This window comes from Choloepus didactylus, chromosome 3 (assembly GCF_015220235.1).
Source record: "Choloepus didactylus isolate mChoDid1 chromosome 3, mChoDid1.pri, whole genome shotgun sequence".
Taxonomy (NCBI): domain Eukaryota; kingdom Metazoa; phylum Chordata; class Mammalia; order Pilosa; family Megalonychidae; genus Choloepus; species Choloepus didactylus.
In genome coordinates, this window is record NC_051309.1 from 79,595,206 (window position 1) to 79,606,366 (window position 11,161).

The 11,161-nt window shown below is 39.6% G+C and overlaps 1 protein-coding gene across 1 annotated transcript in view; it reads right to left on the reverse strand.

Moving 5' to 3' along the window:
* BTC (betacellulin) overlaps positions 1-9,657 on the reverse strand; it is a 52,111-nt gene extending 42,454 nt beyond the window's left edge. Inside the window, exon 1 of the mRNA XM_037828973.1 lies at positions 9,336-9,657. Within this exon, the coding sequence (XP_037684901.1) occupies positions 9,336-9,399 (64 nt within the window). The 5' untranslated portion in view covers positions 9,400-9,657. The remainder of the gene's footprint in view (positions 1-9,335) is intronic.
* Between the last annotated feature and the right edge of the window lie 1,504 nt (positions 9,658-11,161).

An 11,161-nucleotide genomic window follows, 5' to 3' on the forward strand; every position in this document is an offset into this window, starting at 1 on the left:
TTGTTACCAATGCCAGAGAGGTACTGTAAAGCTCGTCATTACATAAAATTAGTATCAAAATTGGCAACTGAGAAAAACCTATAGATGTAAGAAGCATGTGGCAGTCTGAATCTCCAGTAAAGAATGTAAAAAACAGAAGTGGACTTTCTTCTTGCAAAACAAAAGTCCTCTTTGAGAAAGGATCTCTAGCATTTTCAGCAGCAAGTCCCATAAAACAGGAGATGAAAACATGTTCTTCTACGACATCTCTGAATCATAAGCCAGTGTTTTGCCAACAGTAAATAGAAATGTCTACTTTACTGAATCTGCTGTCTTTTATATGACTGGGCATATTTGCCACCAACAGGCACCTGCATTCATTCATTCATTTTACTAATATATTTTGAACTCTTACTATGTTCCAGGCACTCTTTATGCATCCCCTCAAAAGTAAATAAGGCTAAATAAATAAATAAATTCATAATTTTGCAAAGAGAGATGTCTTATTAGTAACTCATCCTGTTATATTCAACTGACTCAGGCACCCTGAAACAAGAAGACTGAATAAGATCATTGTTAAACTTCCCATTACTGTTTTGAGATTCATGTCTCTAGTTTATAGGTCAGGTAAATAATATACTGCATCTCCACAGGAAAAAAATGTAAAGAATTAATCAAAGTACTTCATGCCTATTTGATTTGGCCCTGCTAGTAATCAAAGTAGGCTACTGCCTAATTGATATGAATTGAAGTTAAATACTCCATCTCTCTCCAACCACACAAAACTATCTTAGTTCTCTAGATTCTAGCAATTAGAGATTCATTTGAGCTGCCAAGAGTTATTTTTTAAGATGCAAATATGCCTGGGAAGGCCAATTTAATCAAATTGTTTTTCTCCTATATTTTACTTAGGAGCATTCATGGCGAACTGGTCTATGGATTCTGTGTGGATCCAGTATCAGCCAGAGTCCTTTGCTTCTTCAGATGAATCCATAGTATAAGAAGCATAAAGGCAGGATAGGGTGAGATTGAGAGCACAGCTTTTGGAGTCATACAGACAAGAGTTTGAGTCCCAGCCCTGAGGTATGACCTGGAGAAGTTAATTAATCTCTCAAAGTGTTAGTTTCCTCATCTGTAAAGTTGTGTTATTAATAATAGCACCTACCTCCTAGGGATGTAATGAGGTTAAAGAAGATTCGGCCCTCCTCTACTAGATTTCCTGAGAGAAAGAATTAAGTCCTAATGCCCTGAGGCTTTCATTGTACCTAGTGATTTAACTTCTTTCCTATGCATCTATAACAGTACTCAATATGTACCCTCCTTGGGACAATTGAGAAAATAGTCACTAAAAATAGCTATATGACAACACTCTTGTGGAACCCAGGTTAAGAAAGGATGTGAGGATCAACAGCAGCTTGGCATGTGGGAAACACTTAAAAATTATCATTTTTATTATTATATATAGGGTAAGTTTAGCTAAATAAAAAAAACAGCATAAAAAAAAACAGGAAATCACCTCAGTGCGTGATGTTTAAATCACTGCATAACTTTAGCAACTCCAGAATTTGGTTGCACAGTAGGTTTTTCATTACATAAGAAAGTTGCTTATCTCAAAAGGATGCTGGGGACTACTTCATTTGAAGTATTTTGCACTTGTCACAGAAAAGGTGAGTTAAGAATATTTTTAACTTGTATATATGAGTGACATTTCTAAATGGTTGCCTAAGAAAGCAGTGCCTGGCTTGCAAACCTAAGAGGCAAAAGTCACAACCTCTTAACCCCAATGGAGGCTCTTGCTTCTTAGCCCCTTTCTGAGGAATAAATGGCCTGAGTAAGAAGGTGTCTTCTGTCATGCAAATATATTTGAGCATTGGCAAGGATTACATAGTGCCTTTGTTCATAATAGATACTCAATAAATATTTCTTGAATGAGTGAAAGATGCAAGCTGCACTAGAGAAATTACCTCACTCCAACTCTCCAAAGCCCTTGCAGACAGAGAAACCAATTACTATAAAGATAAAATATTCAAACCAAATACATTTTTTTTTGCTATCCCATTTACATTTACTTATAGACTTTCATATAAGATTATTACAATTAGTTTTATCCTCTAAGTACATTGTGGGTTAAAAAGCCTTTTGTGAACTGACCTGAGAACCTACTCACTAATCATCAATCACTGCTTAAAAGGGACATTTTGTGATATGAGTTCCAACTATCCAACATGAACACAAACTTTCAGAACACAAACCATTAGTAAGTCAGGAACTGCCTGCACTAAAATCAACAAGATGTATGATTAACTGACACCAGGCTTAGGTTGTTATGGTGTGTCTTTAGAAAGCCAGCAAATGAAGACATTGCTCAGAGTGAAGTCACTGTAGGGAGTTGCCTTCTTTTGGCAAGGAAGAAGTTATGGATTGTCTTCTTCGTCATTTTAAGAATCATAACCACATACAAATTAAGGCGATATTCCATCACCCATAATCCTCAGAGATGCAATTAATTCTAATGGAATTATTTTTCAAACACAATAACAAAGCTGAAAAGATACTATTCAACTATCCCTTCTTCAGTAGTTTCTTCTCAAACACTGGAAGGGATTCCTGTTAACAACTGGAGCTGTTAACAAATAAGAGACAGTTGAAAAATACAAGCCCTTTTAGAAAAAAATGAGATTAAGTGGCTCAAAATTTCTATTATGCTATGAAAATGCTTTTAAATAGTTTTAGTAAAATAAAAACAAATCAACTTGGCATAAAGATACTAATGACATTTTATACCATTTAATATAGTGTTATTGCAATAGGTTTAAAATAGCATAGAATGAATATTTATAATAATTATTTTATAAAACATTATTTTTCTATTTACCCTGCCTTGCTCATTAGAAACTCTTCTATAGTTCAATTAAATCTTTATACATTCACTCTGTATTGGTCTGTATATAACAGACCTTCTAGGAACCATTTGAATGCATGATCCTTTTTCTATCCCAGTGTTCTGTTCAATGTCTTCCCAACTCCATGACTCAAAGCCTCCAATTCCCATTTCCTGCCTCCCGGGCCTTACCCACTTACCCAAATGCTAAAAGCTTTGGATCACCTTTACTCAGTAACTCAGCACAGGTGAACTAGTATTAGACGAATAGCAGCCCTAGTTCTGTCCATTAACATTGCACACCACTAGTCACTCCTTCACAAGCCTCTGCAGCCTCCCTTCTAACGTGCCGAAAGTCTCCAGGTTTACTCTCCGTTGACTTCCTTTGGTGACCCCCAAGGCTGCATTACTTTATGTGCTTTTGTGTGTGTATGATTTAGTTATTATAAAATATATTGATTTTAATTAATTATGCATATCTCCATGGACTGGAAAAGTAATTATATTTATTATATTATTAAGTCATAATTGACTGATGTAGATTATATTATTGATAATTATTATTTACATAAGTTACATGGATTAATTTTCTATTAATTTAAGCAGATTATTAATGTAATAATGATGATACATTAACCATATAAGTACTTTATATAGAGATAAATATAATTTACATTTATGTTAAATTTGTCTATAATATATACATTTAATCCTCCTGCTGTATGTCCTTTTTCTATCTCCAATTCTTCTCTCTTTCTATAAATTCCCAAAAAGAGAGGTGCATAATTTGCATATGTTAGTATGAAAATTACCCGAATAGATCAATTTACTAAATGCCAAATGTATATACAGAACACCTACATTTATGCTAGGGCTGTGGATACGTTGGTTAGAAAGACAGATGCAGGCCGTGACCTCCCAGAGCATATAGTCGAATCATCCCTAGGGCATGCCCTCTCATACTTACATTAACCAAGGAAGACAATTTCGGAAGTGAATCATGATCATGGCTTGAGCCTAAACTGTATTCAGCCTGGGGTTCTGACTTGTCTGGGCCCTCCTAGGACATCCCCTGTCCTAATGGAAAAGCTCTGAAGATGGTTCAAGGATCAGGTTGGTGATGGGGTACAGCATGGGACCTGCCCTGTTCGCTGGCCCAGCTCCCCTTTCGACACTCATTCTGTGTGCTGGCATGAACTGATTACTGTAAAAATGTGACAGAAAGCCAAGAAGAGTTTTTCCCATCAGGATCTCTGTTAGACCTAGGGAGTACAGGAGCCCTGGGGCCAGCAGTTTGGGCAAAGATGGGGGCAGTGCCAGAGGCTCGGACCCTTGGGACAGACATTGGCAGGTCAACCACCACCAGTGAGCACAGCTGAAAGACTGGGGTCTCCCAGAATTGCTTGAGAATTTCTACACAATTGAGAATGGAGCAATAGCAATTCAAGTGTGGCCTGCAAAACCTAGGATACTTGAAGACGAAAAATAATTCCTAGTGTTCTTTTAAGCCAAAGGCACAACTAGGCAAATCCCAAAGTCCTTAAGCATTTGGGGCTTCAGTTACTTTCACTTGTACAATGGGAATTTCACTTGCTGCCATCTACCTGCTTAATAGAACTTGACAGCTAGGTGTTTTAAAGCATATTACATCAAGAATACTTTCATGTTCTCAAGCAGAACTGAAAATCAACTTACTAATATCAATGTCACAGATTTTGCTACGGAGGGAACATTTTTTTTTAAAGTTCTTGAACAGTCTTCTCTTGAACTCTATTAATTTGGCTTCCTGGATTCCTTTGCCCCTGTTTTCCCCTTACCTCCCAGAAAACTGCCATGCTTACCTTTGTTAGTTCCCACATTGCTGGTTTTTCCTCAAGGTTTTTCCCCCATAGTTTCTTTGGCCTCTGTAAAGATTCTTTCAAGGGCAATTCTACCTGGATGTGAATGTCAGCATATCTCAAATATCATCTACGCTCCAGACTCCTATTTCAGACTGTGCCCTGATACGTCTGTTGAGGGATCAATGGACACTTCAGGTTCAATATATTGAATTCATCTCTCTGTAGCTCCTCAACCTGCTTCTCTTACTTATTCCAATAACATGGTTACCTAAATCTTAAACCTAGAAAATGTCAACAATCCAAGTGTTCCCTCACTCACAACATCCAAATAATTACCAATTCCTAAATACATTTATCTTTTAAGTAATTCTGTCCTTTCCTATCTCTGTGCATTGAAGGCCTTCGTAATATTACAGCTAAATTATTGCATCAAATTCCTAAGTATTTTTCCTTTTTCCAAGCTTGCTTACATGCCATCAGAGTGATACGTAAAATGAAAATCTTATCATAGCCCTTGCAATTTAAAATAAATCAGTGGTTTTGTAGCTATAGGTAAAGCTCAAACTAGTTATCAGGGTATGCAAGGTCATTTGGGATGTGTTTATAATTATTACAGCCTTATATTCCATCACTTATTTTGTTTATATTATTGACTATAGTCCATAGTTTACATTAAGTTTTACTCTTGGTGTTGTACAGTTTTATTTTTTAAAAAATTTTACTCTGATAACATAAAGGCAACCTAAAATTTCCCATTTTCTCCACTTTAAAATATGCAATTCAGTGGTGTTAATTACATTCACAATGTGTCACCATCACCACCATCCATTATCAAACCTTTCCCATCATCCCAAAGAGAAGCTCCATACCAATTAAGCATTAACTCCCCATTCCCCACCCACTTTAAAACTCACTTAACACAAAACAAAACAAAACAAAAGAAAACAAAAAAACACGGGTTTCACTGGTTATTATTTCAGTTTCAGTTATTATATAGCATTTTGATGAGAGAGAGAAATTAAAACCAGAGTAAGAAAGCAATATCTGAATCTCTTCAAGATTAAAAGAAAAACTTTGAACAAAGTTATTGATCCTTTACCATATTTCTCAAAGAAGCAAGCACCATGATTCTCTCCATTATGACAAAGTTTGCAGCTCATTAAAAAGTAAATGGAAGGTATATACTGTTATAAAAAGATTTTCTTTTAAACTTCCAATGCAAATGTTGGTTAAAGAATTTTAGAATGTCAACTTTTTAAGGACCTTAGTCATCATCTAATGTAATGAAATGAAAACGACCATCCCGAAAGCAAGTTGTCATTTGCAGACCATCTCAGAGGCAGGGGGTGGCAGAGCTGGGACAAGATCTCCTGCCTGTCACTGCTGGTTATCAGCATGCTTTCCCCCGCCACACACACACACACACACACACACACACACACACGTGCCATCACACTGCTCACATTCTTTTCAAAAAGTAAATAAAGTGTGATTTAACAAGTAGTTACATAGGAAATTTCCAAAAATGTTATGCATTATAGCACCATAGTTTCAGCTCTTTTCTTATTGTGAAAATATAACATATACACAAAAAGGTGATAACTTTCAAATTGCAATTTAACAAGAAGCTACAGAACAAATTTCAAAGGATGCTGTGGGTTACAGTTCCACCATGTTAATTCTTTTCTTCTAGCTATTCTAATGCCCTAATGACTAAGAAAAAGAAAACTGTATAGAGATTCAGTATTCATAATCCTTTGTTAAATTCCATTTTGTCTGTTGCTACCCCTTCCTCTAGTTTAATCACTTTTCTGATCTTAAGGGATGTCTAGGCAGTGATATTACCTTTTTGCATATATGTTATATTTCACAATAAGGAAATAACTGAAACTGTGGAACTGTAACCCATAACATTCTTTGAAATTTGTTCTCTACTTGTTAAATTACACTTACAAAGTTATATATATATGTTATATTCTACAATAAAAAATATGATTTAAAATAAAATAAAATAAAATGCACCCCCCAAAAGTAAATAAAATAAAGAGACAAATTAGAAATAGGACTTAAATTAAAGAATGTATGATAGAAATGGGATCACTTTACGGAAACACTGATGTAAACAAATTACATCCTTTGGCATTTTGCAAGTACTTTTAGGGGATCTAGAGACCAAATTCAAGTCCCTAAGCCTATCTTTCAACAGGGTGCTTGTACATTTTCATTAGCCCTAGTGTACATTAGCATAGGATTAGAGTTTTCTTCCACTTCTACCTTTTGACAAGTATTAAGGAAAGAATAAAATATTGTGTGATAGTAAAGGGGGGGTGAATCCCCATCAACCTTGAATAATCATTCTACCATGACATTCCTGCTGGCATTTCACCCTAATTTAGGCCCACATTAGCTCATGACTGCATTATATCTATGAGACAATCAAGTTCTCTCACTCACAGTCCCCCTTTCCTCCTCCCACCCTACACCCACTGCCAGATTTCCCTTCTTAAATCACTACTTGCTAAAATTGATGATGGTGACTATGTGACGATACTGTGAACTGTTGATTATGTACTTTGGATGGATTATTCAGTGTGTGACTATATCTCAATAAAATAGCATTAAAAATCACTACTTGGCATTTTATTACTCCCTTATTTAATCTGTCTTTTTTGACTCTTGATAATCTGGTTGCTTCTTGTCTGGCAGCCTGTTTGTCTGCCTCTCCAGTAAAGCATTCTCATTCCCATCACCAAAGCTTTACTAAACGCTATTCCGCCTTATCTATCTACCCCCTCTCTTCTCCACTATCACAAATCTTGACCAAACTTCAAGGCACTCACTTATGTCCTCCATGAATCCTTTCCCCCATCACTCCAACCCTCACTGCTGAGAGCTCTCTTTGCTGCTTTTATGAATTTTTTTCTTAGTGTTTCATATCTGTTAGTCTTGCCTACCCAACTAGAACATAGATCTTTTAAGGAAGGAATCAGGTCTTAGAAATCTCTTGAGCCTTCTTTCCACCCCTACTTAATGTAGCATCTCACTGACTACAGCAGATTCTCAGAAAGTACTGACTTACGGACAGTCCAGACAAGGTGAAGATTGAGAACGCCAGTTCCATCCAAGCAACCAAGCAATGGCTGGCAAGAGCACCTGTAGAGTGTCTGGGCCTGAGTCTCAGATTCATCATTTTCTTCATGCGTCACATCACTCCCCCACTTAATTGTTACTGACTACTTCCTCTGAACATTTGTTAAATCAGTCTTGTCTCTAGAGCTATGATCCTAAGTCTGATCCACCTCCAACCAAGTTCATGATATCTTTACGCCACCTCTCTTACTCCAAGGGCACAGCCAAATGAAAGCTTTCATTCCATAAGCGATATTATCTTTCCTTTCCATTTGTGGTGTCCTCTTCCCAGGTTCAAAGGTAGGGGTGATGTCATGTAGACACTGTGGAAATTCTCCTTCTCTCCCTAACACCCCCATCCCTCCACAGCTAAGATACAAGACAGCTGATTTTCCTTCCCTTCATTGCCTTCAAAATAACCATCATGCAAAGAGTAATGCCTTCAGTCAGTGGGATTTTCTCATCTAATTGCCTTCCTGCTGCTTTCCCACATGGGAGGGCTAGAGAGCCTCACTTCCAGTTTTGTAACCCTTCCCCAGCACCTGAGGTCCCAGCTCCCTCTATGGGAGCTCTGACTCCTGGGTTCCAGGCACTTACTATTATTCTGCAGGCTACTCGTCCCTCACAGCAGGTCACCAACAACACAGCTTCAACCTACCAAGTGAAGTTCTCCCTCCTGCAATTTCGTCTTAAAATAGGAAATAATACATTCCAAGTAAAGCATTTATTGGTTTCATTGATATTTCCTTCACTGAAATATTTCATTTCCCTTTCCTCTGTTTCCCCATCAGCAACGGGAGATTCAGATCTTAGAACTGGAGTCTTCTTTTCTCCCTTACATCCTCCCAGCTCTCTCAGCAAGAAATAGGTACAGTAATTCATTCCCAGAGGGCCTCTTTCCTTCTTCGTCTCCCTCTCTCCTTCCCCCTTTTCTCACACAGACACACGCAGACACACTCGTACACACACATACGCACGCCTGGGACGCACACACCAGGTAAATGCTCTCCACCGTGCCCTGCACTCCGGCCAGCATCCTAAATCAAGGGCTAGCTCCGTTTCCTCTGCCTCCGGCGTAATAGCCTTTTAGGTTCAGTAACAACACCCCTCCTTCGGGGTATTTCCCTCCCACCACCTCTCCCAGCCTTGCGAAGCTCCCCCCTGACTCCTGGGCAGCCCCCGCCCGGCGCCTCCCAGGCCTGAGCTCTGAGCACACGTCAGCAGCTGTTTTGCGGGCAGTACGAACAGCTCGGCTCCAGGGATCCCTTCCGCCCTCGGGCCTCCCCACCCACCCAGGGACAGCCTCCAACAGGTGCAGTCCCAGGTACGGAGTTGCTGGATCCTTAACCTCCCGCTCTCCCAGTGGTCAAAGTTCTCCGACCCGCCCCTGCCAGCTCCATTGCACCCTGGTGTCCAGATGTCAGCGTGCATCGGGGTTTGCCCTCCCCTCGATTCCAGCCCCAGACTTTTCTCCTGGGTCTCCAATGCCCAGCGCGGCCACTTACCCAGGACGAGGGCCAGAAGCAGTGACAGGGAGCTAGCGCTGCTGCCCGGGGCGGCCCGGTCCATCAACCCGGCGCAGCGGGGCGGGCAGCCCCTAGACGAGTCTTCCTTCTCCTGCTTCGCCCCCTTCCCCGGCCACGGGGTGCCTGGAAAGAAATCCCGGAGCCAGGAGGAAGCGAAACTACTCCTCAGGCTGGCACCCTGGCTACAGGGCAGGGAAACACCCAGGGAGGGCGGGCGGCCGGGTCCGTGAGTGTCGCGGAGAGGAGGGAACCTCCAGTTTATGCCCGCTCCTTCTGCACACACGCCACCAGCTAGGCGCAGGAGCTGGTGATGGTAGTCTCCTCATCGCTCCCACCCAAATTACCCCACACCCACACCCAAGGACATGTTCGGGCTGCCCTTGGCCCAGCTCTCCCACTCCCCCTACTGGGTCGCACCTGACCCTTCACTTCCCTCCCCCACCTCGGGGAGTAAACAAGGTAGGTAGGTAGGAGTGAGAGAATCCACCTGCAAGGGTGTCTGATGTGCAGGACAGGCCTGCACTTGGCAATGAAAGAAGCTACAAAAACTCCCAGAACCCACAGGGGGAGGGTTGGGGACTCAAACTGTTCTGAAATTCTAACTTCTTATTTCATTTAAATGGCACAGAGAGACCAGAGCTACCATTGACTGTGGGTACCTTCAAGCATTTGACAATGTAAAGCCTTTCTGCTACTATGCAAGCAATGGCAAAAGAGCCATTGTTGTCTTTAAAAAATCTTCAAGCTAGCATCTTAGTTTTCATTGCAGTCTTCTAATAATTTGTTTTTCAGCTCACCAAGACCTACTTTAGAAATTTCATTTCTATTTTTTAGTTATTCACTTCCTTATTTATTCATTATGTTTTCATTTATTTATTTAATTCTTTTATTCTATTGTTCTTTTCATTTTAGTTGGGTCTATAAAAACGAGGAGAGACTGTTCCTTGCTTGCGGCTTGCTAAGTACTAGCTACCTCTACTTCATCAACCCTCCTCTTTATGGAGAGGTGGAATCTAATGGTTGGGCTTGGAACATGTTCTGGAACACAAAGGCATCCTAGCAGCTTTTAAAGACAGCAGTATCCTATTTTCCCTTACTTAATTAATATATTTGCCTTCAAAATAACTAAAAGGTATAGTTGTTTTCATGTTGATCTATGTTCCTCTTGCAAGATCAATATCTGTAATCATGCATTTCTTTAGCATCTAAAAGTCCAATAAATATTATTTTACATATGAACTGCAGTTCAGGTGTCCACACATTCCTCCCCATTGCTTAAATTAAGCAAATTATTGTGCACTTTTCTTCCACAAGTAACATTTCATTTCAAAACCAATTCAAATTATTTTGGTGCCCGAGGGAACCAAAATATCCAGAGGAATGAAAATTAACCCTTAAATTCCAGAATCCCATTCAAGCCCACATGACAGCTCATAAAGCAATGGTAAAAAGGGCAGGCATGGGGTTTATAAAACCCAAGATAATGGTATTGTAGGTTACTACACCCCAGATAAAAAGAGCTAGAACACAGGAATTCAAGGGATTTGGCATCATTTTCTCCTTTCAACATCACCATCCTCCCTTTTACCTTTCTGATATTCTCTCTCTCCCTCAGTATCAGGACCCAATGTTAAGACATCTCTCACTCCAAAATGTCATCCTAGCCAACAGCTGTCCTGTTAGCCCCCAACAGAATATTACTAGATTATTTTCCCTTTTCATAATTACTAATAAAAAAATAAAGCACACCTAAACAAAAAATACTAAATCTTTGTTGAGTATCATAAAGTGCCAGTACTTGGTAA